This window comes from Zosterops lateralis (genome assembly GCF_965231275.1).
Source record: "Zosterops lateralis genome assembly, chromosome: 17".
NCBI classification, from domain to species: domain Eukaryota; kingdom Metazoa; phylum Chordata; class Aves; order Passeriformes; family Zosteropidae; genus Zosterops; species Zosterops lateralis.
In genome coordinates this window covers 11,648,739-11,676,322 of record NC_139777.1, presented here as the reverse complement: position 1 = coordinate 11,676,322, position 27,584 = coordinate 11,648,739, and the positions used below count along the sequence as shown (strand labels likewise).

At 43.3% G+C, this 27,584-nt stretch overlaps 1 protein-coding gene across 1 annotated transcript; it reads left to right on the top strand.

Moving 5' to 3' along the window:
- Positions 1–1,089: 1,089 nt before the first annotated feature.
- On the top strand, positions 1,090–26,273 carry SLC5A1 (solute carrier family 5 member 1). Its single transcript, XM_083873843.1, has 15 exons — positions 1,090–1,364; positions 3,480–3,551; positions 10,984–11,088; positions 13,086–13,145; positions 13,496–13,600; positions 18,013–18,118; positions 18,334–18,414; positions 18,768–18,988; positions 19,905–20,040; positions 20,786–20,893; positions 21,799–21,949; positions 22,588–22,756; positions 23,825–24,040; positions 24,327–24,429; positions 25,191–26,273. Exons 1-15 carry the CDS (start codon positions 1,278–1,280, stop codon positions 25,409–25,411), a joined length of 1,941 nt encoding a protein of 646 aa, XP_083729969.1. The 5' UTR covers positions 1,090–1,277; the 3' UTR covers positions 25,412–26,273.
- Positions 26,274–27,584: the final 1,311 nt, after the last annotated feature.

The following is a 27,584-nucleotide window of genomic DNA, read 5'->3' as shown; positions in this document are numbered from 1 at the left end:
TAAATTTTATTCTTGTAACTAATCCCATTGTATTACAGGTTCTTTGTTGCTTTTTATTAGGCACAATTACCAGAGGGTAGTTTACCTAGGAAAAAATCGTTGCCAATGAACAGAGTGCCAGCCCTCAATTTCATCTCTGAGGAAATAACACCTGCATGATCAGTCAGGCCTGCTGTGCTTCCCATGTCCGGGACTGCTTGTTCTGCTCAGTGTGAGGTCACATTTTACACCCAAAAGGCTGTAAATGGATAATGATTCCCCAATATCAAGCAAGAAATGGGACTCAGGTATCCTAAGAGCCCAGAAATGTGCCTGGCACCTCGATATATTGTTCTAAATACCCTGGATTCCTCTGACCTCTCCTAGCTCAAAGAGAGGATCACAGGCATCATTTGGGGAAACTTCCTTCCTCAGAGCTGTGAGGATCTGTCTATAACCAGTGTGTTCCCCATCTTTGTGACCAGTTGCTTTGCTTAGCTTAATTCTGAAGTCAGAGGAGCAAATAAAGGGAGAGCAGCCCCAAGCTCTGATGAACTTTGAACTTACTCAAATGTGAGGCTGATTAGCCACAATAGAGAGAGCCAACACCATGGTCTAAACAGCCTGAAATTCAGCCCAGTTAGCTCCTGGATCCTGGTCTTGTGTTCACATGCATCTTTACATCTATCCATGTGAGAGATGGAAGCAGATTCAAGTTTTCTCCTTCCCAGAAACACAGGGCTGTTTCTCCATTCAGTAATGCTGCTGAGTTGAGAGATGACACAGAGGGTGTCCCAAATACTGGACTCCTGGGTTTTCCCCAGGTGCCAGGTCACTCCTCACAGATAATTGCTTCCCATCATCAACTAAAAGAACTACATCGTCCATGACTAGATTTACAGGTACAACCACTTAAAAAAAAAAAAAAAAGAAAAAGAAAAAAAAAAAAAAAAAGTCTTCACCCACAGTGAGGTAAATATGCAGGTTTATTGCAGCCAAGCCACTCCTTTCCGTGTCATTCCTTCTCAGACATCTGCTCGTGGATGTTAAAACCCTGAGCACCTTTGGCAGGGCCACTGAGCTCTGAAACCTGCAGCACCTGTAGCAGAGGAGCACTCTTTGGGAAAGAGTTTTCCAAGGAAAAGCTGCAGCTTCAACTTGTGTCCCATTGGAGACAAGTGAATCTGAAGTTATATATTATATAAGACGTAGGTGATGACAGCAGTTTATCATTAACCTGAACTCTGCAAGAAGCACATAAGGAGAGGAAGAAGAAGAAAGCCAGAGAAGCAGCCAGGATGGAATCCAACATAAAGATCAACAATCCTGCAGACATCTCTGTTATTGTCCTCTACTTTTTGATAGTTCTGGCTGTGGGACTATGGGTATGTTGGGATTTTTTTTGGTTTTATTTAATGAGCAGGTAGATTATAGAAAAATAATTATGGGAAAATAACTTAGTGATAATGTGTAATTATACAAAGATTTTGATGCTTAATTTGAAATAGTTAACGAGTGCCTGGTGGGCAAACTGTGGGCACTTATTTACATGAGAGGGGATGGTGAGCCAGGGAGGCATCCTTTTGGGATGGAACGGGACCATGGGGAAGGAGGAGTGATGGGGTTTGTGTGGGATGTGATCGATAAAGATCAGCCAGGGATCCTGCTAGAAACAGGCTGGACCCGAGAGGATTTGGCCACGGAGCACCGGGGCTGAGGGAAAACCGGGCTGTGAGGTGATGCCACAGGGAACAGTGGGGAGGGAGAGCTGCAGGCTGGGAAGGGAGGGGACGCCGAGTGCGGCGGGGGTGGAGGGGCGGTGTGGCAGCACTGCTGCTGGCACCGGGACGGTGACAGGGACGGGACGGGACGGGACGGGACGGCGGAGCCGCCTCAGCCGAGGCTGCGGGTGCCCTTTGAGGGCGGCATTGCCGGGGCTGTTCCCGGCTCCGGGGGGCAGAGCCATCGGGACTGTGAGCAGGAGCAGCCCCGGGGCAGGGGCCAGCAGCGCCTCTGAACTCGGGGCCGGGCGCCGCGGGACCTCCTGCCCCAGCCCGGCAGCGCTGCCGGGGCAGCCCGGGGCGAGGGGAGACAAAGCACCGGGAGCCGAGGGAGAAAAGCAGCTCCCGGGAGCCGGGGGAGAAAAGCAGCTCCCGGGAGCCGAGGGAGAAAAGCAGCTCCCGGGAGCCAGGAGATAAAAGCATCTCTCAGCCCAGCGCCTCAGAGCCGGAGCGTTTGAGAGAATGGGCCAATCCATTGAGATACAACTGTGGGAACAGGGGAATGTCACTGAATTCGGGTTTCCCCGGGGCAAGCCCTCCCGGGCACCTGAACACCTGCCCATTAACAAGGAGAGGAGGGAATCCTCTGCTCTGCAGGAGCATCCCAGGAACATTTCACAGTGCAGAAAAGTCAGCTGCAGAACAAGAGTCCTTTTTTAACAGCCTGGCAATATTTCGAAGGGCACCAAAAATTTAGGGTTTGCACAAAGTGGACACAACCTTTTTTTGCCTTTTCAGCATACGAGTAGAGGCCAAAAATACAGGCAAAAATCTGAAGGCCCAGTCCACCAGAACACCTTGTTTTCTGGCAGGAGGGAGCTGGGTCTTGCCATGACAATGTGGTTGTTGCTGTACTTGAACTTTACGTTAAAGATCTCTGACGACAAAGGGCTGATCAATGGCTTCTTAGGCCTTTGTGTGCTGAGTTAATTCCCGGAGCCTTTTCTTTCCAGCCATGATGACATCGTTACTGGACAAATACTTACTCAGTTGCTGTGTGTAGTTAAATGTAAATCCATCATGTTTACTTCTTTTCTTCTGCATCGGAAAAAAATATATGGCTAATTTTCCCAGGTCTTCTTTCTTTATTTACCTGTTCAAAGTCCACCAGAGAAGACAATGGAAATCCAATAAATAACGGCTCAGGGTCATTAACAAAAATTGGAGGAAATTTCCCTCTAAAGCCCACCCCTAAACAAAGACAACATGAGTTTGTGAAAAGGAATTTGAGTTCTTTTGGAACTTCAGAGGGGAATCAGACACAAAGCTGATCTCACAACAGCAAAACAGATACCTGTAGGGGCAGGATGGTATTGAGTAAAAAAGCTGCATACTTTCTGTTAATAAACTTGTACCTTATAGTCTATTTTGATGCCTGAAATCAAAGGCTTTTCACCCCAATGAAAAATTCATGTGAGCTTTTACTTGAGTGATAATTTGTCTTGGTTAAATTTAATCTTACATAATGCTTCACACTATAATGAAAGGTGAAGGAATGAAACTTGAATGGCTAATTCAGACCTAGATAAAAGAATCATTGTTCCATTGTATTATTCTCTTCATCATAAGGTTGTTCATTTTAGCCACTGTTTTTCTTTCACTTTACCCTTCCTATGTGTTTTATTATCTCTTCATTCTGGCTGTTTGTTCTCAGCCTGTGTACAGCTTGCCCACTACACTCGAAATATGATTTAAACTTTGTTTTTTCCTTTGTTCCAGGCTATGTACTCCACCAACCGAGGCACAGTGGGAGGGTTTTTCCTGGCTGGACGGAGCATGATTTGGTGGCCGGTGAGTTCTGTGTGTACACAAAACACAGGAGGTGCATCTGCATCCCTGCCACTGCCTGTCCTTACCTACCAACATCTCTGTGACACTGCTGAGGCTGTGATGGCTTCGTTGTGTGCCTGCAAATTCAACTCTTTCTCCAGCTGTAGTGTCACAGGGCAAACTGCATAAACAAAGCCATGGGGTGGGCAGGGAAAAGTGCTGGGGGAAGTTGTCTGTGTTCAGCTCTGAGCTATCTTGATTATGTGATCAGCCTGTTTGAACATTAATACATTGGTAATGTCAGCCCAGAAAAATCCAGTGCTTTGCCTTTCATCCCACTTAAAATCTTTTCAACATTTGGACTCTATTCTTTTCATTGCACTAAAAGAAGCTGGATCATTTTAAGGTTATCACAGACAGGAATTAATTTACTGAAAATTTCCCCTTTATTGCTCTATTGTTTCTACTTTTGGTAACAAGTTCTGGTCTGTACAAGGAGAAAAATCCTGGAAATGTTTAGATATGTTATTGGTAAAATATATTTTAAATGTATTTAAAGATTAGCTGTGGCTCACATTGATTGTCTTCTGTGGATCTCTATTATCTTCCAAGGTAGAGAACAGGAGTCATAGATACAAAGTGTTCTCAGCCATCCATTCCATCAGGCCTTTGGCAGTAATGATGTTAGAAACAATTATCTATTTCTTCCTGATCATACAGTCTCTTCAAAATGAAAAGCAGGAAACTTAGACAAACCTGCATTTTGTGTATTACTGGAATACAGAAAATGGAATTGTGTTTTACATTATTCCATTTGTTTGAATGGAATTCCGCAACACTCCTGATCTTGCATTCAGTCCCAGAAAATGTTTCTGCACTTCATTAAGGTTTGTGAGTCAAGATTCCACACACATTGATTCAGTTACAGGACCAGAAGAGTGAGAATAATTATTGTTTCCTTAAAGATTTAGGAATTTTCTTGAAGTAGGCTGCAGAAATACCTACAGACCTCTCAGTCCTGTGCTTCAGAGAGCTGCTCTCTGCCTTCAGAAGGCATTGAGACAGCCTCTTTAAGGACATGAAAGGATTAAAGGCCAATGACAGTAAAAGGTTTCTTCATCTGGTGTAGTAGATCTAAGAAAATTCAGGTTCCTTTGGAAGTCTGAGGAAAGAGAAAGTTTCCAAGTTATTTTAAGATAAAACCCATAATTCTGGGAGAAGAGAAAAAACCCCAACAGATTACTCTACTTAACTGTCACTTTAATGAGTGGGCTGGTTTTAACCTTGTGCAATTCTGTCTGCCTGTCAAGGGGATATGAAATCCTTTTGTGCAGATGTAAATGGAGATGGAGGCAGCAAGGCAGCAAACACTCACCATAGAAAAGTCCTGTTGTGCTCTAGTGGCACTGAGAACTCCTAATAATACCCCTGGGGGAGAGAATCTGACACCGAGTCCTCTGCCAGCACAAACCCAACAGAGTCAGCAAGCTCTCCTCCCCCAGTGGGATCACCCCAGAGTTCCTGCCAGGATCCCCTCTCTCCTTCCCAGACTCTGGGAGCTCAGTGTGCACAAAGTGCTTGTCCCCAGTGCAGTCCTACATCTCCTCTTCAGTCCTTCCCTCTGGAATGCCAGGAGTATCTTCCCATGCCATAAAAACAAACCCTTCTTGCTCTTCTTCCTCGTATCACTCAAAATAAACAAAGAGCAAGCACTCCAAAACCACAAACTAAACACCGTGTCAGCAGCATCACCCTGGAAAGTTTGCCTTGGATAAAAAGAGATTCCAAAACACCAATTCCCACAGCTTAGCAGGTAGATGGGATGTCCATCACCCAGAGCAAACTAGGCTGAAATCATGAGGAAACCAATGAAAGTATAGAAAGTTTAGTCAGAGATGTGATCTCGGTTCTGCAGCAGCTAAAGCTGTGTGTGATGTTTTACTTTTATGCTTTGACTTCTCTTTTGCTCCAAGTCAGGGCTAACTTGGAACAGTTCTGGAGAGCCCCAGTGCATTTCCACAGTCAGGGTGGGGGCAGTTGTTTTGCAAGTGGACTCTTGTTTGTCAGATTTCTCCCCTGCCATCTCAGGATAATGACCCTTGTCATGTAATTGCTTTCTGGAACAGAACAAAATGAAGAAAAAAATCCTTCTACAAACTTGGTATAAACTTAATTCCCCTAAACTAATTGTATTTTTCAGTGGTTGTCTGTATTCTATGCTCTGCAGGGCACCCACAAGTGGCTTTTCTGACCCTACAGGAAGGAGGCTCATTAGAAGTGTATTAAGATCTCTCACTGACAAGCTGGGAAATGGATTCTGTTCAATTAAACCATATAATATCTGTGGTTGGGTAGTCCAGAGGAGACCCCAATAACGAAGGGCCAGAGGTTATTCCTACTTTTAATGTGGATTTTGAATGTTTGTCAGTCACTGGCAAACTGTGACTGTAATTAGATTTCTCAGTGTATAAAGTAGGACCAAGACACACCCTGGACTAATTCTGTCCTGCTCTGGGTCTGAATGTTCTGCTCCAGCAGAATCCAAGAGACTTGTTCAGCATTCTGCAGAACCAAGCCCAAAGATAGTTTTCTGGCTGAGGTGAGAGGTCATTTCACTGGAATTGCTGCCCTTGTGCAGTGGCTGAGCCATCTCAGTAGTTCCAGTGGTTAATTAGAGATAAAGGTAAGAACATTCTCACAGGTTACCCCAAACTGAAAACTGTTGCTTGATTAGCCATAATGGTATGAAATGCTGTGCCTTTTCCACAGTCTTTTTATAGAAACTGAGAGAAGAACCTTCAAGAATTTGGTCTCTTGGGCTTTGAGAGGAGTATCTTCAGAAACTACTCATTTGGCTCTTTAAATCCTCATAATCAGCTCTGCTTTTTCCAAAAAGACACAGAGAAGTTCAAGGCAAGTGACAGCTCTGTAGCAATGGGCCTTGCCAACTTCAGCTTCCTTTGCCAGATGAAGGAGCTGGGTTCAGCCAAATCCTTCCTGCCATTGTAGGACATGAAGTATCTGTTCCTGCAGAACAGTCAGCTTTGGTAGCAGCCACTCTCACAGGATTAACAGCCCTTCATGCACAATTTAAATACCCCAAACTTTTGAACATTTCCTGCTTTTGAATTTTCTTCTTCAGGTTCTGTAGTTTAGCAGACAGAGCTGTCTGCACAAAATTATGGGTTACCTTCTACACCTCAGTTCCTGAGGCAGGAATAGCAATAGGACAAAGAGTATCTGCTAGGCATCTGAAGGCAGCTCTGTTAGATTTACTGAACATCAGGCAGGAAGGGTGCAGGGTCAAGGGCACTCCAAACAGAAATGTAACCCAGCTCGTTTCTGGTCATGTACATTTAGATCTTTGTGAGACAGATAAGAATTATGGAAAAAAACCCCAACATATTCTTGCTTCAGCTGTGCACAGCTTATCTTGGTAGTCATCAGAACTGACCACTGGGAGGATTTCTCTGATCTTTGCAGCCAGTTAAGTTTTACATAGTCTCAGGATTTCCCCCACTTGCCGAATCTGACACTGCTATGAGGAACCAGGAACTACAATTCTGCTGTGAATAAGATTTGCATTTCCTTTTCTTAAGTAAAGTCAAATTAGAAATTACCACAATTTTGTCAAGTTCCATTAAAAAAAAAAAAAGTGTTAAATCAATAGTTTTCTGGGTATAATAATAAATGGGTGAAATAATGAAGTGATCAAAGCAAAGCTTTGACAGAAAATTAATAGTTCAGTGAAATGAATTTCTGCAGAATCTGTGAGAATTTCCAGCTGGCTGGGAGGGGTTTCTGTCTCAAAGTGCAAAGTGGGGAGGTGTCAGATCCTCCTGAGCCATTGGGTTTGTTGGAGCACAGACATTTTGATGAGTATTGTACATCCATCCCTCCTGCTTAGTATGCTGGGAATTGTATAGCTGTGGTTTAGTTGTGTAATAATGCAATTCATACAATTTTCAGATTAATTGGGGAAGAAGAATAAAACCCCACACTTCCTTCTTTGGGTCTCAGAGCCTTGGAAGTGTGGCAGTAATATTGCATTGTACTGATTTTTCCAAAGTGGCTGGGGGTGATCCCAAAAAACCCAGGTAGGAAAAATAATGCCTTTGCATCAGAGTAAAGTCACATATTGCAGGAAAGAGCTGTTAGTTACAGAAAAGTGTGAACAGTCTCAAGGAGTAGGAATGAGAAATATGTCAGAAAAGAGGGATTTGAGAAGCAGCTTCTGCAGGTGACCCAGAGTGAGGAGTGATACCTCAGGGACAGCTCAGGACCTCTGGGGTGAGAGGAGGCCCTGCTCTTCTCTGGGATAGGGCTGAGGATCCAGTGGGAAAAGGGTTTGGTACTGAGCTGATGCCTTCAGGAGGGTGGGCAGGGGGCAGGGGGATGTGCTGGAAGGTCCTGGCAGGGAGAGGAGCCACAGCCTGTGCATTCTGCCACTGTCACTGCAGCACTGTCACTGCAGCTGCCACTGGCCTGCAGAGTGCATCCATCCAGCTGAGAATGGCAGAGCTGGGATGTCACTGCATCCTCCACTTAATGAGAAGAGCAAGTTGAAATAGTTAATGAGTAACAGGAAAAAACACCATGATCGTCATCTGTTTCAGGGTGCTGGTACTTCTGCTGAACAGAGTGCTCTTGTTAAGACCTGACCTCTTAAAATATTTTAAAAGAGATAATGTTCCATGTTTTCCTCAGGTTAGTTCAGGTTTTTTATCCTCTTTCCCTCTTAGCAGCTTTTGTCCCTTTCAACCAACTTTCTTCTTCACCTTGCCTCCTAGATCTGTCCTTAAAGTCAATTCACTCACACATTCACCGAGAACAGTTAACAGTTCCAGATTGTTTCCCTCTGCCATTCCCAATTTCAGCCCAGAGTTTTTAAGATGTTCAGCAGCATCTACCAATGGCAAATCAAGAATTCCAGCAATCAGCCTTTCCAGTACAAAAATCCCACAGCAGTCAGTTCTTCAGCAAGGCAATTTGGCCCCAGAGCCCATCACCCTCTTCTTCCCTCACCCTTAAAACATGGCAGATGGGAAATTTCCCTTTCTCCTCTGGCATCAGCAGCCAGTGGGTGTGAGGGTTTTTGGTCACAGCATTGTTCTTGCTGTGACTGTGCTGCAGATTTAAGGGTAATCTGCATTTTCCTGGCCATGAAGACAGGTTCTCCCTTCCCAGGTGAATGACATAACTGAAACTGAAATTTTTAAAATTGCATCCATTATTAGTATATGTTGATCTTAAAGTTCTGCTGCACTGGATGTTCCCTAATTCAGAGGAAAAAAATTAGGATGTGAATGTGGGATCTGCATTCATGTTGTTTTGTCCTTGTGTTGGTCCTGAACATGTTGGTATTTTTGCATTGGTTTGTTTTGGTTTTGTGTTTTTCTTTCAATACAATGACATTTTAGATAAATTTGAGAACACAGCACCAGCAGCATTGCCTGCAGTGTGTCCTGGGGTTTCAGGCACCGAGCCAAAACTTGTGCCTGTCAGTTCTTCAAAGTTCTGCTTTAGCTGCTTTTGTTACTTGGATCTGCCTTTAAGCTTTTGAAACAGGAGAGGGAACACATTAAATAAAATCAGAGATTAATGTGGTTAATATTTTCTGATGACTGCATTTCTAGTAACCTAGATTTAAGTTTAATTATTGATCTCCAAGGAAAGGATTGGGCAACAGTGGTAATGCTTGATATAAATGGTATTTATTTCTTCACTATCATTTCTGGAGAACTGTTGCTGTCACAAAGAGGTTAGAAGAGACAGAGGTCTTTTGTTTCCAATGTTTGTAGTTTAGTCCTGTAGAAATGTCAAATGAAAAACTGGTTACACTTCTGTAGGCCACAACTGACTTTCAGAAATGTGTAAAAAACTCCCAAATCCAGAACTGAGTAAACTTAGAAAAATAAATTTCCTGTCACAGCAAAATAACAGTTTGTCTGCAAAAAGACTTGAAAGAAATCAGGAGATCAAACTGAGGAAAGAGAAAAAAAAGTAAGTCTGGAAAAGAAAGAGTGGGGCCCTCTGAATTTTATTTGTGTGTTGCAAATAAAAAATGGGAGAGGATAATCTATTTGTTATCAGAGATGAGGATTGTGGGTTGAAGAGCATGGTTGCTATTTCTGGCTATGGCACAGCTCTACAGAATAAATCTGCTCTGCAGAGGTGGATTCCTATGAAATCCTTCATCCTCCCAAACCTCAGGTGATTGTCCCTTTGCTCCCAGAAACATTGCTTGAATATTTGCTGCTGTTCAAATCAGTTGGACTCAATGATCCTTGTGGGTCCCTTCCAACTCAGGACATTCCATGATTGAAATGAGAGCATTAGAAGAGGTCAGCAGAAGTTCCCTTGCCTGCTTCCTATATGGTTTTCTTTTTAACCTATTTGGGTTTTTTTGTTGGTTGATTTTGGGTCTTTTAGCTTTCAGAGAACATAAGAAAAAAATAAAAAGAGAAAAGAATAATAAAAAAAGTTAATCTCTTTTTTTTTCATCTTGGAACTTCTCCATTTTCCTTGTCCTCTGCTCACAATATTCAATCTGGTCCAACCTCCTTTTCATGCTCAACTTCTCACCCTGCATCCTTCAGTACCTGACCCAGTAAATCATCACTGTGTTTTTCTGCTGCCTTTAATGTGTTCATTTGGAGGAAATGGAGCTCATCCCTTTTCATCTTTTCTATTGATAAGATACTTGATTAAGAATTAGATCTTTGTGAATGCTCCTGCTGGTCTAAACCAACAGGGACCTTTCATTTTTTAATCTCTCCCTGTTCTTCAATTCCTATGTTCTCCCCACTGTTCTGTTTGTAAGATCACTGCAATATTTGGGGGTCTTAAAGATCCAGCACTTCTTAAATGTAACTCATTGATGTGCTATTGTTTGTAGCTTCCAGAGGTGTTTTCTCAGCAGACATTTCTGCTCTGCAGCTTTCAGAATTTAATTCAGTAATCAAATAACCTTTTGGCTGAAAGTGAACCAAGCTCTCACCAATGACACGTTTGGATGCACAGGCTGTGCAATCTGGAACAGGGAGTGCAGATTTGACAAGGGGGGATGCCCTTGTCATTTCCTCCTTAAATAAGGAAGGTCAGGAAGATCACAGCCTTCCTCTCTGATTGCCTGGATATCATCCCAATGTCACCTTGGCAAGTTTTGCAAATATTTTTAAATCTATATCGGTGTAATATATTTTTGACTCAGTTGGAAGATATTTTATTCAACATCCTCTTCTCCCTCACTATTGTAGATGTGATGGCTGGAGGCTCTAGTTTCAGTGGGAACAATAAGTGGGAGTCCTGGAAGTTATCAAGGAAGTTGTCAGTCATTCTCATCATCACCACCACCACAGACAGGCAGGAGTTCAATGTGCCAGATGAAGGGGATTTTTTTTTTTAAATTCCCATGAACATAAGAGACAATTTTTGTTTTTTCTCTTTGCAGATTGGTGCTTCTCTGTTTGCCAGCAACATTGGCAGTGGGCACTTTGTGGGAATAGCAGGAACAGCAGCAGCTGGAGGAATTGCCATCGGAGGCTTTGAGTGGAATGTAAGTGGAATATATGTCAGTGAAAGTACTTGTGACATCTGGATTATCTGCAGAGCTTCATCAAAATAACACTGCCTCATAATTTAGGGCTGTCAAAGTTTGTGCTTGGCAACACCTGTGTTCTGCACAGACCAGGAAGAGCCAATGTGATCTGGTATTTAACCTGTCCAAGCCACTGGAAAAAAGATGACACTTTTCAGCTGAGGCTTTTTAGAAAGCATTTGAACCAAAGTTGGTGGATTTTCTTTTCTATGCATATCTTTTTATTACTTTTAATGTCTTTGTGAAGAACATTTTCAGAGTGCAGGATGCTGGGAAGAATTTATCAGGTTTGTAATCCATGGAAATTTTTGCATCATTTTGCTATGTAGAAATTATTGAAGAGGCTTTGATTTCTTCACAGGCTGTAAGGAATTTGGAACATCCTTCACAAGCACCTGCATTCCAAAAATCTTTTCCTCTTTACCTTTTCCTTCCTGTAATTATGCACGTGTTTTGCTTACGGTTCCAGTACAGGGTAGAGCTATCCAAGCTGACTTTAAATGAACTTCCCGGAGTAGCAGGAGCAGTGCAAACTGCAGCAGCACAGAGACTCCCGCGAAGGACTCGGCCTATTTCCTTGTGCTGTCAGGCTCTGTGGGTGTGGCTGACAATGTCGATGCTGTGCCTAATTCACCCTCGGGGAGAGATTAGACCATGACACAAAGGGTTGAATGAGCCTCCACAGGTCGATACTTCCCTCACATTTACTTCTGAGCAGGGAAAGAATCCTCCCACCCTGAGGGATTTGGCTTGTGTTCCTTAAAGTTCCTTAAGTAAAATTGTTGCAAATAATCAAGTACTGCTATGATATAAATGTTTTAGGAAAAAGCATAAAATGAACCCTAGGAGATCTGCAGTTTATCTGTCAGCTCCCTCTTTTTGATTATATCAGGCCTGTGACAGACCCGATTCTCCTTTTTCCAGCAGAACAAAGCAAATCAAACCAGAACACAAATCTCTAGGGCCCATATCCTTCTTCAAACAGCTCTAACACTTCATCTCCTGGGAGGTTCCTGCTGGACCAACATCAATACACAGTGTACAGCAATGCAGTGATGTCTGTGGCTGTTTGAGCAGACACACTGCAGGGTTTATGATTTACAGGGGAACAGTTAATAGACATAATAGAAATAATGAAAGTGGTACCAAATTTAACTGTTGTCATCCTTGTCTGTATCCCTGTTCCACTGAAATAATTTCTCTTTTGTATCAGAACAACAGCAGAAGCTGACCCAGTATTTCTTGTCCATCTCACAGTTTTGACCTAAGGGCAGAACTTAAAAGATACAGTTTAAAAGCCCTCTAAGCCCAGTGGACAAAATAAATAGAGAGTGTAGCTCTGAGGGTAGGAATTTGTTTTATATTTGTTAATTTAAGTGTGTACAATCTGATATTGGACAGCATTCCAGCCATTTAAGTCAGAAAGCTGTGGCACTGCTATACAGTAAGGTCAGTAGTTCACAGAATGCACATGGAAACACAAAATTATTAAATTGTAATATGAAAATACAAAATATTTTACAAATTGTGTGTGGTGCATCCTGTACAATCTATGAAATTGTTGTAAAACATTCAGCCATCCTGAGTTTGCTCTGAAGAGAGCTAGGACAGTCTGGTGCCACTGGTGGAGTTGTGATTTCAATATTAGAGGACAATCCTGTGAGGGGAGATCAGCTGGTTTTGTAGAAAATACATAATCATGTGTGCTTCTTTGGGACAGCTGGCATGAAACCCAGGCTGCATTATACCTGATGAAGTTTTTAGCCAAGATTTCATCCCCAAATTTTCGACTGTAAATCAAAGGACAGAACAGAACCTCCTCCCCCCACACCCCTGCAGTAGCCAGGTTTTTGTGATTTCACTGGTCTCTAGCTGCTGTTGGGGCTGATAAATAGTCTTTGGGAGCAGTGTCTAGAGACAGGAGGCTAATTCAGCTGATTTTGTCATTGCTGCAGGCTCTGATATTTGTGGTGGTTCTAGGATGGATCTTTGTACCCATCTACATCAAAGCTGGGGTAAGTCAAACCACTCCATTCACTTGTCTTTGCTGCTCATGTTTGCAACTCAGGGCTGGAATAGTGCAAAGTCATTATGAATGGCACGAGATCCAAGTGTGCCAGAACAGCACTTTGTTATATCTGAGTACTTGAAAAATGAGGATTCTCTGTTCTAAGACCTGAGCTGAGAAGTACTTGGTGCTCTCCCCTTGTTCTCCTTTGATTCCTAGAGCTGCTCTTCCTTGAAACTGCAATTGCAGCTCCCTTAATTTTGTGCTCTTCTCTCACAGTATCTGAGTGCCAAAAATCTTCCTCTAATTTGATTTGTGCCTGTTCTCCATTATCTAAAACCTTCTCTACCTCCACAGGTGGTAACAATGCCAGAGTATCTGAGGAAGCGTTTTGGTGGGAAACGGATCCAGATCTACCTGTCAGTCCTTTCCTTGGTCATCTATATTTTCACAAAGATCTCAGTAAGTGAAACTTCTACAGCATTTCTTCCATTCTACACTGATCTAAAAAATAGCAATGCCCTTTTACAATGTTGCTCTCACAACAGGTGCACCATTTCAGGTTTGGAGTTCCTGGCTGAATAACAATTGTAAAAGTATGATTTTGTGTTTTCTTTATTCTGTCCAGTGAGACTCTGTTCTGCAATCCAAAGTTTTTTTGTCCTGGCAGTGTCTCTTGATGCTTGTTGTGCTTTGTCCTCTTTTTAAAGTTTTAGGGTTTACTTTTACATTTGCTCTCTTCTAGAGAACATCAGAGTGGAGGGAAACTTGTATTGTTTTATGGTCTGTTATCTTAGGGATCTGTGAAACCCAGGGCAGGAAATTTTTGTCCCTAGATTTCATATTTATCTGTTTTAGTATCCTCTGGTGAACATGTCATCGGTAATATAGATGAGGGAAAAGAGCAAGGGGGCTATGGATAAAAAAAAAGAATAACAGCAATTAGAAAATGGAAGAGTGGGGAAAGGGAAATGAGGGAAATTTTAACAGCTGAGCTGAAAGGAGGGAAGAGGAGAGATTCCTTTAATGGGCAAAGGATTGGTGTAAACTTTAAGGTGCTATGAAGTTAATGTTTATTAAGTAAATGGATGTGTTTCTGTAGAGTAGTAAAGGGAGCCGGTGTTTTCCATATATCTTGAAAGTGCCAAGCTTTGAAAGAAGTCCACAGTTCAGGCATACCTCAGTCTGTTGTTTTGCAGAAGTTGTCATGGCAGATTAGTCTTTGCCCTCTGAATGGGAGTTGAGTGATAATAGTGCAATTTAAGCTAAAAGATTGGCCTTTTGCTCTCATTCTCACACCATGATAACTGATCCTTAGAGAGGTTATAAATTAAACAGGTTGGTAGCATGAGCTGGCCTCAGAGCTGGATTTCTGTATATTTCCAAAGGATTAGAGAGTTTGCTGTAGTTGTGTTCAACTATGATAATCAGAACTCCTGGGTACAACACAGAGTTCTGAATGTTCCAGCAGCAGAGGAACTCCTCCACTCAGCGACTCACAGTCCATGTGCTGTTTCAGCAACACATATTGGTAGTGCGCCTATCAAGGTGCTGTGTAGGTTCTGAATTTACTGTCCACCTTTGACTTCCAGCCTGTGTCATGCCTAAGGGTCAGATTATGGGATTTTTCACTGTTTCAGTTGGAGTGTCCTTTTCCAGGAAAAACAGGTTCTGCATTTAAGCTTCCAGTGTGGTCATGAGGATGAAATACCCTCTCCATTGTCAAGGTTTCCATACAGCAGCAGGTTACCTGGGCTCTACTCTACCATTGGCCCATCCCAGCTTCCCATCAACCCATTTATTCCAGGTGTTTGTGGGGGAGTGCCATGGAGCTGGGTCTCTGGGCTATGCAGGGGAAAATAGGGTGTTCAATTTCCTCTAAGCATTTCTTTTGTTTCCCCCAACTGCCCTGAGCAGCTCTGGCAGTGTCTGTGCCTGTAAAGTGAGATTCCTGCTCTCTGCAGGTCTCTCTCTGCATTGCTCATGTCACTGCCTTTGGATGGGCAGGGTCTGCCCAGGACTGATTCACTTGCTCTGATTTGGATTGGGCAGAGCAGCCAGACCTGGGAGGTTTCAGGTGCTGTCAGAGGATCTCACAGTAGGTTTTGCTGTGCTGGGCAATACTGTGCCCACATGGCCAGAGCAGGGAGAGAAGGGCTGTTCCCTGCTGGGCTGCAGGGAACTGTGCTGAGGGGAGAGGTGCAAGCACAGGGAGGGAGCACAGGCCTCCCTCCCCCCACACATGTTGGATATCCAAACACATCCATGTGCTGAGAAGCCATTGTATTTCACTTCCCTCAGTGCTGCCTTGGCAAACACTCCCTTGTGATCTCTGGGGCTGAGATTCAACAGAGAAGGATGGGCTTCTGCCCTGCCCTGAATGGGAGGTCACACCCACCAGCGATGCTCACTGCCCCTTAGCCATGCTGAAGAGTGGCATCTCTGGCTTCTGGGGTAGTCATTTCATGTGCTTCTTCCTTGCTGTGTTGAAATATTAAGTAGTGTACTTAATAATATAATTATAACAATGCTTTCTAGGGAGCAGTATCACATATCAAGTTGTGTGACTCCTGCTGTGCTTTCTGGCACAGTGCCACCCCTGTGTGAGGATCAGATTCCCTTTGCACATCTCTACAATGTCCTTACCAATTCTCTTTCCCGGCATATTTTCTGTGGGTTTTGTTGATTTCTTACCTTGCTTTGTGGCTGATCAGCCACTTGACAGACAAGGACAAGCTGCAAGGAGTTCATCCTTGGGATCAGGATACATGTGATTTTTAAGCCCGAAGGGTTTCTGTCATACAGGGGCCTCACCTGTAGCTGCTCCCTGCAGCACATTGTGAGTAGTGTCCATAGCAGCTTGCAGAGGCTTTTTAGCCACTAGTGTTGATGATATTGGTCATTATGATAAAGGAAATGGTCTGGTTACAATAAAGTCTTGGTAGATGGTAATAGACTAAGTTATGACAAGACAAAAGGGAATTAAGGTCTGAATGTTTTTGAAGAAATCAGAAATTGTAAACTGGAATTTCTAAATCTGTTACAGCATTTTCTTTCTGTTCATTGTGCATAATTTCAGTAGGAAATCTCTGGGCATAGACTTGACAGGGGGAAGAGGAAGAGAGGAATAACCTTCCCCTAGGAGTGCACAGTGCAGGGGGTAAAGAGTAGGTGCCCCTGCCCTGGCACCCACAGGATACACTTGGCTGGCATATGTCTGGCTAGCTGTTCCTTTGTGATCCCTGCCTTTGCAGACACAGCCTGGAAAGGAAAGAGTAAAGCCATAAAGGAAAGAGTGACTCTAATAAAAGATTAGATAAAGATTGTCTATAAAAGAGTATGAATGGAGAAACAAGGAAATACTGGAAAGTAATAATCTTACTGGGGAGGAGCAGTGAAACTGGAAGATAACTCAGCAGTTTGAAGAAGCTGATAAATTTCTCAGAATGCTCAATAATTAACTACACATTTCTTTGTGGGAATCATTTTAGGACCATTAATATTTAATCATACATAGGCTAAACTAAAGCCAAGAGCAATAAAAGAAAGGTGTGGAACACAGACTGATTAGTAGTGTGAAAAGATGGGAAACAAATTAACATAGAGATATGGAGCAAAGAATATGGTCTGACAGCCATGGGGTAAGAGCTAAAGGTTCTGGTTCCCAGCTCCAGACGAAAACCTATAAGAAGTCTGCTCCAGAGGCAGAATTTTGGGAGTGGGACCTCTGCTGTGACTCACACTGTTCCACAGAGCTGTCTGCTGCCAGTGCAGTAGAGCTGCAGAGGTCTGGCCTCTTTCCCGTTCTTCAGCAGGAACCAGGGCAGGTCCTGCCCTGCAGTCTCAGTTTCAGTGTTGATGAAGACGGTTTTTCTTTCAGGCATCTCCCAGGCTGTGTGTGTGCCCTGCTGTCTCCGGGACAGCAGCGAGGCTGGGCTGTGATCCCCAGCTCTGGCCGGCCCCTGGAGCCCCTGCAGGGCGGGTGTGGGAGGCTTTAGCCCAGGGCAGAGTTGTGTGTCTTTGCTTCAGGTTGAGAACCCCACGGGGAGTTGGTGTCCCTGTGCAGAGCCCTCTGTGTCTGAGGAAAGGGAGGAGGGACTCGGGCTGCAGAGGAGCTCGTGAGCTGCATGCTCAGGAGCAACCTCTAATGAAAGCATAATTTACAGTAAGGCATCACAAGTGCACTGGGGCAGATTATTCTGATTGCAAACTTGTATAAATAACACTGATGCCAATTATCTCTAAATCAGGAACTGATTTAATGGGATTAACATCCCAGTGTTACTCTGAAACCTGAACAATTCCTTCCTTACGCAAGAGCTGTCTTCTCTCAGCCAACTGCTGTCAATTCTTCTAACAGGAACTTTAAAGTAGAAACCATGTAAGATGTTTGCCTTTAATGTAAATGGACCATTTGTCCCAAAGCAGCAAGACAAGCTACACCCCATGTGAACAGTAAAGGGAAAGAGATTTGTGGGTGGCACTGAATGAAGAGAACTGTGCTGTGCCTTGGAGATGTCACACAGTCCAGGCCTTCACAGAGCAGCAAACGGGACTCACACTCAGTTTTAAGCAGCTTGTTTTGAATCTGTCTCTTAGTGCCTAAATACTGAGCAGTGAGGTGACTGTCTAGAGAAAATGACCCTGTTAAAAAAAGCCTGGAAATTCTCTGAGAAGTGTTACACCTCTGGTACTAAGAACTCCACAGCTCTGAGGGGACACTGACAGGTGCACAAAATGGCTTCTATTTTCTTTTTGATTTGTGTGTGCACTACTACAAGAGGCAGAGTCATGTATTTGGGTGTCTTCATCATGAAACCATAACATCATCATGAACCTAAACATTGTTGAACTTATTGTTTTTTCTTTTCTAGGCTGACATATTCTCTGGAGCTATATTTATCCAGCTGGCCATAGGGCTGAATCTTTATGTGGCCATAATTATCCTGCTTGCTATTACTGCTCTTTACACCATCACAGGTGAGTTTGCAGAGCAGTCTGATAAATTAGAGATGCTGGGGGAGCCAGAAGAAAGAGAAGAGAGAAGTAGAGAAAAAGGGAGAAATGAAAACCTGAAAGGGGGTTATTTACAGTGGTCTTTGAAAGACAGAGGTGGTGAGAAAAGGGAAAAAAAAGCAAAAAAAGAGCATTTACCCAGGGCTAACTTATTTGTCCTGGCTTTTCTCTGCCATCAGGTGGCCTTGCAGCTGTGATTTACACTGACACCTTACAAACGTTCATCATGGTAGTGGGATCCTTTATTCTCATGGGATTTGGTAAGTAAATCAGATTAATTAAACTGGAATGTTCAGCCAAAAATCTTGCAGTGGCTATGGGAATGAAGCCTGCAGTGTGAAACTGCTACCTTAACCTGGAGGTTTCAACTCCTGTATCTATTTATCAGGGGAGAAAACAGGCATGTTGCCAGAAGTCAGGCATATTGCCAAAGCCCTTTAGTCACTGAGTCACCCTGTCTCCCAAGCACAAGTGAATGTGTAAGGTAATAAACACATCCCATGACAGGATTTTTATGTCCACATTAAGGAGGCTTTTCTCCTCACACTCTCAAGCTCTGTTTGAGATTTTAGTAATAAATCCTTTATTGCTACTTTTCTTTCCTATGTTTCAGCATTTGCTGAAGTGGGAGGGTACGAGGCTTTCATGCAGAAGTACATGGAAGCCATTCCATCCAACGTGTCCTATGGAAACACCGTGGTGGATCCCGAGTGCTACACTCCCCGCAAGGACGCCTTCCACATCTTCAGGGACCCTGTCAGTGGGGACCTGCCGTGGCCAGGGGTGGTCTTTGGCCTCAGCATCCTTGCCATATGGTACTGGTGCACAGACCAGGTAATGTGGGAGCCAAAAGGCCAAACACAGAGCTCCATGCTCCAGTGTGATCTTCCCCTGTAATGTAAAGCTGGGCCATAAAACTGGCTGTTATTTCAGAACTGGTCAGTGACTTCTCAGTTCCTGGTTTCTAGACACCTCTCACATGTAAGAAAATAGAATGGATGTTCTTTCAAATCTTCCTGCACAAGGGAGGAAGATCAGTAGATCCTGTGTCTGCCTCCTTTCTCATTTTTTGTGTGTGACCATGTGTGAAAACACAGAGAGGTTGTGCTGTGAATGCTTACTTAGGAAACGGTACAACAAATGACCCTTGTTAGACTGGGTCTAGAAACCATTCCCTTTTCAGGAAGACAAGTTTATTTCCTGTGCGTGCAGCTTTCATTTTTGCTTGCATAGTCCTGAGGGGATGTTCTTTATGTATCTGGTCTTTCAGCCTGGAGACTCTTCACCAGTCCTTCCTTCTCTCTAAATCCTACTGTCCAGTTTCCCCAAGAGATCACACTGATATGAGTAAAGAAAAATGTGCTCCTGCAGCTGCAACATGTAAATGTGTCTCTAACATATGATCTATCTGCATTCTGAATTGTAAGAAAGATCATCTTCATGATTTCTCACCATTTTACAAAGCTCCCAATGTAACTGTATTTACTGCTCAATTAAATACTCTATTCCTTTTTGGCTTTTTAGTCTGTCTGCTTAAAAAACTTATTGTGAGAGAAGTCTTACCTCTCAAACACGCACTGCATAACTAATATTTTCCTTTACTTATTTCAGACATATCCTTTGATTTTCATGTAGTTTTCATTTTCCCTAGTGGCAGAAATGCTAAATAGGCTCTTTTGCTATCACAGAAGTTAAGAACATGGCATGGTGTGATCATGGAAATGTTATAGCTGCCATGTGTCATTGACAGGTTATTGTCCAAAGATGTCTCTCTGGCAAGAACATGTCCCACGTGAAGGCTGGCTGTATCGTGTGTGGGTACCTCAAACTCTTTCCCATGTTTATCATAGTGATGCCTGGAATGATCAGCCGGATTTTGTACCCAGGTATGATATGGATACAGAAATGCAAAGTTCTTTCTGCCTGTCTTTCATTACCAATCTCTCTATCCCTTCCAAAATACCTGTTAGATTGTCATCTTCTCACCCAAACAGTCCAGGGACCTCTAGCTAACTGCACTGTTAGAAGCCACAGGCCTTCCTCTTTTCCCTGATCCGAGGGTCCTGCTCACACTACTGCTGTCTGTTTTAAGGGAAAGAAATTCCACAGTGTCCCTCCCCAGATGTCTGTTTGTTACAGCCTCACTCTGACTGAATGAGTGGAAAATGCTGCCCAGGACAGATACTCTGCTGGAATTGGAGGGACAGACTGCAGGGTTTGGGCCACGGGCAGTGCCAAGGGCAGCATGGGGAAATGCCACTTTCCTATCTCCCTGACCAGCAGAGTTTGGCTCTGTTTGGCAGCAGGCACAGGAGAGAGGTTCAGGCTGCAGGCAGTGGGCTTTGCGTTCCTCTGCTTGTTTTTCTACTTGATCTCCTTCTGTTGTTCAGCCCTGGTCTGACAAACAAGTGCTGATTTTCTTTTGACTTGCCGCACTTTTCATTATTCTTTTAAAGAGGAAGGGAAGGAAAGAGGTTTAGAACCACCTTCCTTCATGCCAGCAAACCAAGGATGAAAGCAAACGTGTCAATCTGGTGTCTCAACAGAGATCCATTCTAGAAACTCTATTAATTTGGGAGCAATCTGTTGTTTATATGACCTTGTCTCAGTGTCTCATTATCTTCTCCTCAGATGTGGTGGCTTGTGTTGTGCCTGAACTCTGTCAGCGCTACTGTGGCACTGCAGTGGGCTGTACAAACATTGCTTATCCAAAACTGGTGGTGGAGCTTATGCCAAACGGTAAGACACCGTCTGTATTTGTTGTTTCTTTGTTTTGGGAAAACCAGACTGTAAGAAGAAGTGATAGAGGGAGTCCAAGACCCATATTTAGTTCCAAAATTCTTGCTAGAATTATTTAATATTAACCAAAGGGGTTGTCTGTATTAGCTGTAGGTGCAGAATAGCTCTACACTGACAGTGCCAGCCCTCAGCTGGCAAATACTGGGTGCTGAAATGGTAAATGTGAAGGTAAAAAATAACTTGCTTGGCCAATGATTTATGAAAGACTCTCTGCCAGGATCTCTGAGCTGGAGGCCTATTCCTGTGGTCCTCCTGCCAATCCTACAGAGGTGGGTGCTGGCTCATAAGGCAAAAAAGTTAGGTTATGATATTTTAGGGACCATGGCACTTCCCTGATAGCTTTGGTACTTTCTCATTCTTTGATAACTGTTGTTAAAATCCTGCAATACTTCCCCATGCTCTGTGACCAGACAAGACCACCTGGAAAAGTGGCTTACTCTGATTTTCAGGCAGTAAAAGGAACTTGTTGGTGATGGTTTTTGGTTTTTTTTTGGCAAATGCCTGGTTCACAAATATACTACAAGCAAATGAGCCCTCTCCTGCAAACAAGGGGAATTATTTTTATAATTGCTAGGAAAAGTCTGCTTAATATTATTTTCTTTTTATTCCAGCATTTGATCAGGCAGCATTCACTAAAGAAGTACCTATGTGCTAAAAGCTCTGTAAATAGCCTTTTCCAAGCTCTGCTTGCCCAGCAAGAGAATGTCAGACAGGATTTTCTCACATAAATGTGCCAGACATGCCCAGAGCTGGCCGACGGAAAGAAAGGGTGGGACGAAAACCTGGTTCCAGGTACTGAGGCTCTCCATGGAATGCTCATCCCTGTTCCCATCTCTGTGTTCCAGGTCTGCGGGGTCTGATGCTGTCAGTTATGCTGGCCTCCCTTATGAGCTCCCTGACATCCATTTTTAACAGTGCCAGTACTTTGTTCACGATGGACATTTACACCAAAATTCGGACCCGGGCGTCTGAGAAGGAGCTGATGTTGGCTGGCAGGTGAGAGCGGCCGAGCTTCCCCTGGGCACGGAGCCCGACTGCCCCTGGGCACAGGCAGCCTGCTCCCAAATCCCAGCCCGGCAGAGCCCAGTAGAGCCTGCCCAGAGCCCGGCAGAGCCTGCCCAGAGCCCGGCAGAGCTGCAGTGGCCTCCTGTGGCCGGAGCGGCCGTCCTGCCCCGTGCACTCTTTTTTGGGAAAACACGCCGCGCTCCCGAAGGAACAGACTGTGTGCATGAAGCAGCCAAGCTAATTCTCACTGCTTCCCACTGCTGTTCGAAGGACAATCTTTTAAATTACCTTCCTGGGCTCCGTGCTGCACCAGGCTGCAGCATCAATGAACTGGTTCTAGTTCATCTGCTGTTGATTTGTCTCTGGACATAACAACCACACGAGAAAAGTGATTTTCTATGTTTCGATTGTGTATTTAACCATGTGCTGATAGATATTTGACATACACGATACCCAACTTGGATTTCTTTTGTTTGTTCAGTGCTAATTTGCCATTATAATTGATTTCACTAGTTGAAATACAAAATGAACATGTAAATTATTGATTAATTGCTAGGTTTTTTTTCTTTTTGATAGATCATAGATACTTCTAAGCAGATGACTAATTGAATATCTGGTTATGTTTACAGGGCATTTATGTTAGTCTTAATTGGCATCAGCATTGCCTGGGTTCCTGTGGTGCAGTCAGCTCAGAGTGGGCAGCTCTTTGATTATATTCAGTCTGTTACCAGCTTCCTGGGACCTCCCATTGCTGCTGTTTTCCTGCTTGGTCTCTTCTGCAAGCGTGTCAATGAGCAGGTAAGTGCAAATTAGGAAACAGGTATGCTGCATGTTCTTTTAGGAATTGGGAGCACTGGTGTTTGGTGTTGTTGTTTTTTTTTTTTTTTTTTTTTTTTTTTTTTTTTTTTTTTTTTTTTTTTTTGTAATGAGCAACTTCTTCCTGTTTATTTTAATCCCAGGTAGCCCAGGGATTTTGTGCCTCCATACCCCAAAGCCTGAGGTTTCAGAGAGGAGTTTGAAAAAGTTCTTTCATAGTTTGATAGATAAACAGCCACCTAGGAATTCATAGATAGCTCTGAAGCTTAGGTTACCTATCACTTTGCCAAGAAGTGTGTTATATGGATAATCTATGGGCATATATTTAAAAGTTATCATTTAGGTTATTGGTCACCAAGCAGCTTTATCAAACAAATCACCTCTTACCTATTCTGTCCAGTTGGGTTTTGAACTTCCCCTGTGTGTGTAGGCAACCTGTTCCAATGATCAAGCACTTTTACAGTAAAACAAACAAAAAATTATGTTTAAACAGAATTTCCTATATTTCAGTTTGTGCCCACACATATCTCTATGTCTGTTATACTTTGGGCTGGAGTACTGTACAGCAGGCACCCACCAACATTACTAAGAATTAAGTAATTTCTCATAGGGCCATTAGCAGGTAAACCAGACACACATTTCAGGAAGGATGACACAACATTCTGCCTCATGCCAGAGCTGTCAGGGATTCAGCCCTCAAAGGTAAAAAGATATGAGAACAGCCCCTGGGGTGTTCAATCCATGGCTGAAACCTGTCCTGTAGAAGGAGAGAGTTGTGTGGATTAGATGGACTGTGAGAAATGGGCTGGATGTCTTGAGGTGTGCCTGACATCTCAGAGCTGTTCATTGCCGCTTTCAGTTGCACTCATACACTGAGCTGGAAATAAGGTCACTGAAAGCATCAGGGTTAAAACTTATGTGCCAAAGCCATTGTAACACAATCCATAACTACATCCATGTTTCCTCCAGCAACTGTTTGAGAGCTCAGAGTTTATTTCCATGCCTGAGATGACTCATTTTGATCCCTTCTTGTCACACCTTTGTCTGCAGGGTGCCTTCTGGGGCCTAATCATTGGGCTGCTGGCTGGACTGGGCAGGATGATCCCAGAATTTGCCTATGGAAGTGGCAGCTGTGGGGCCCCTTCCAACTGCCCCTTCATCATCTGTGGCATTCACTACCTTTACTTTGCACTGATCCTCTTTGCTCTTTCTGCCATTGTCATCCTGGCAGTCTCCTACATGACCAAGCCCATTCCTGATGTACATGTGAGTATTACTGCTCCTCAAGAAATGGAACACAATGAAACCACCAGTTTGTATTTTGTGTGTTACCGCTCAACACTTCAGCCACCCCCAGCATACAGCTCTTGTAAGAAAGCAAAGGAAATAGTCTTCACTTACCTGTCACAGATCTTCAGTGACTCCTAATAGCCTTAGACATGGCAGGCATTTGGGGTGCTGCGGTCTTACAGGCAGCTCAGGTGCTTGCCAGGCTGCTTGGTCTCTGTGCAGTCAGCCCATAATCAATTCCACTCCCTTTGTTCCATGGCAGCTTTACCGCTTGTGCTGGTCCCTGCGCCACAGCAAAGAAGAACGGATTGATCTCGATGCAGAGGAGGAGCAGGACAGAGCTGATGAAAAAGATGCTGAATCAGGTAACTGTTAATACCTAGAGATTCTGTTAAATATTTGAGTAACCCTGTTTCATTCCTGAAGGTTCATTAACATGCTTGATAGTCGAAGACATCCTCCCTCCCCCCAGCAACAAATCCTCAGCCCCCACAAATTTAAATGGCTCATGAGCCACCTTTACCAATCTCTCAAGCTCAGTGTAAATCAGAAGTGAAGTGGATTTGAAGGGAGAAACTCTTATTCTCTTGGTAGTTTGTGTAGCAGCTCTAGGACTAAACCAATGGCAATGCTCTGGGTCAGAGGTGCTGTGCATTGGCAGAACTGTGTGTGACTCCAGCACCTGAGGGAATTCACCTGAAAATAGTGGGTTGTGGTCAGGATTGAGAGCACCATAAAAGCAGACTGCAAACCCACCTCCCTACTGCGTTTCTGGTTCTGCTCCGAAGTTCCTCAGTATCCTCAAATTAATTTATTTGTCTTGCAATTAAGAGTGTAGAAAGTATTGAAAAAGTGGAATTTAAGCTTTGAAGCATAGTTTGCTTCTCCAATACCAGGCCAAGCCTCTGGGCTGTAAAAGGCCCAAGTGTCTTCTGCAGAACATGCAGAAAATCCCTCTTTCCCCAGGTGAAAACACAGTATTAACTTGATTCTTGTACTATTTTATACTAAAATGCTTCCACTGAACTACAACCATAAATCAGAATGGGATGTCCTCAGTCCCAGAGACTGAGTGTGTGCCATGGTCTGTACTCACTTTTCCTGACCAGAGTGTTATTCCTTCCAGTTAATGAGGAAAACCAGGAGGACCCGGGATGCTGTAGGAAAGCTTACAACTGGTTCTGTGGCCTGGACCAGAAGGGCCCCAAACTGAGCAAGGAGGAAGAAGAGGCACTGAAGAAGAAATTGACGGACACCAGTGAAGTGCCACTGTGGAGAAACATTGTGAATGTCAATGGCATCATCCTCTTGACTGTGGCTGTGTTTTGCCATGCCTACTTTGCATAACCTTCTGATCACAGTCCTGAAATTGTACTGCATTGTTCAAGCAAAAATGATGGCTTGTAGATTTACACAATTAGATACACATTGTATTTCCATCACCTACATTTGTCAAACATCAGAGTGATTTACTCGCTGATTTTGTGATCATAATTTCAACAATTTAAAGATGAAGGCCACTGGGATTTCAAGAGAGAGAATTTCTAGTTAGACATTGAACCAATCCAGGGCTAACTGAGGTTCACAATTTCCATCCAATATTCTCTCTGCTCATGATACATTTCATATTTTAGGTTCAGAACAAGGCTGTGTGAGTCATATTTCATATCAAGTTTTGTGGACTATCTTTTAGGGTTGACAATACTATATTGCTTTTCAACACTTCCTCTGATCATTCAATTTTCCTTTTCCTTTGGCTATGATAATTTAATTGCAAAAAAACTCACAACCACTGAGGGACTGTATTACAAACACAAATTAAAACATTGCTTTTGTCCCTTCAAACATGGGATATTTTAAGTAAAGGATTTATGTATATATCAAAGTATTTGATACTATCTATAACTTTCAATTATCAGTTCTCCGCCCTTTTCTCACTTTCCATTGGGTTGTGTTTCTCAGTTGTCAGTGGAACACTAACCTCTGAATTGATCACATTTTGAAATTAGGGAACACATGTCTTGATGATCCTAAAAAGAATTTTGCTTACAGCAGATTATCTGTTTAAGGTTAACTTTCCAAAGGTCCTTCTCTCATGTTATTTTAATATATACCTATACTTGAATGTGAAGCTTTTTATACAAAATACATATGTTATATATACACAGGTAATACATTATGTATATGCACTATATATATTATATATATTTAAAATATATATTTATGTGTGTGTATATATATCTGGTTTTTACTAACCAATTCTGGTGTGTCAAAGACCTCTTTACTGTGGGCTTGGAGTCCATGTACTGCCTCTCTATGGACTGTGCTACAAACCAGCCCATGGAGAAACATCCACGGCAATAGAACGCTGGGCTGCATTTTGCAAATACATCTAAGGGCTCTGTACTGCTCTTCTGCAAAGCTATAAATCTTTCCTCTGAAGATTTCATTGAGAAATAGGATTCCTGCTGCATGGCAGCATGAGTTAGCAGTTCAGGAAGGAGAATAGTCACAGCTGTGTGATATCAGCTAAACCAGGCTGATTGTCTACACTCGATAAGTTTGGTACCAGCTGGGGACACAGGAAAAGACAGATTTAACACTTCAAAGCAAAAAGCAATAGATCTTCTTTTCATCCCATTCAGCTTCCTGGGGAATCAAGTGTAGAAAGAAGATGCTGCTTTCTCATTCAGGCAGTGCCACAATTCCCTGTTCCTTTCTGCACACGTAGGTGGGACTGTGCTGTCCCAGAGCATTCCCGAGGCTCTGCCGAGCTGGCAGCAAGTGCAGCTGCAGGGGAGGGCAGAGCAGGCCCTGCATGTGCCACAGCAACTGCTCTGTCTCCTGGTCTTTCATCACTCCCACTTCTAAATCTCCTGGCAGGATCTTGGCTTCATTTGGATCTAACCCCAAATGCTTTGGATTCCAGCAGAATTGCTGCTCTTCAGTAGAACTGATGCTATTCAGCATAATCCCTGCAGGGTCTTTTGCATAGGCCAGATCAAATCAATACTTCAGAAATACCAGTGCAAAGCTTTTTTTCCTTACACTTAACACAGTGACAGAGTACTTGAAAGACCATGGAATTAATTGTATTTAATGAACTATGAAGACTTGTATATATTAAAGTAATTGTATATTTTGAAATATTTGGTGTCCACAAAGTGATGGGATTTTTATATAACATGATGGAAGACAGAGAAACTTTATTTGGTGTCTAGGTTTTGGCTCTGGGTAATAGTAATGGATGAAAAACAAGGAAGACATCATGAGGATTGCCCAGATCCCTCTTTGTCATTCTTTGCTACAAAAATACAGTGAAATTATAAAGCTATTTGGATAAAGACAGCACAAGTGATTTCCTGGCAGTCTGAGCAGCCTCTGGATGATCTCCTGGTGAATCAGGCATCATTGCATGATTTTGCTCCTCAGAACGAGAGAGCTTTGAAAATCTAACCCACAGTTTCCCAGGGATATCCCCTGCATGTCCTCAGCAACCTGATTTCATTCTGGTCTGAAG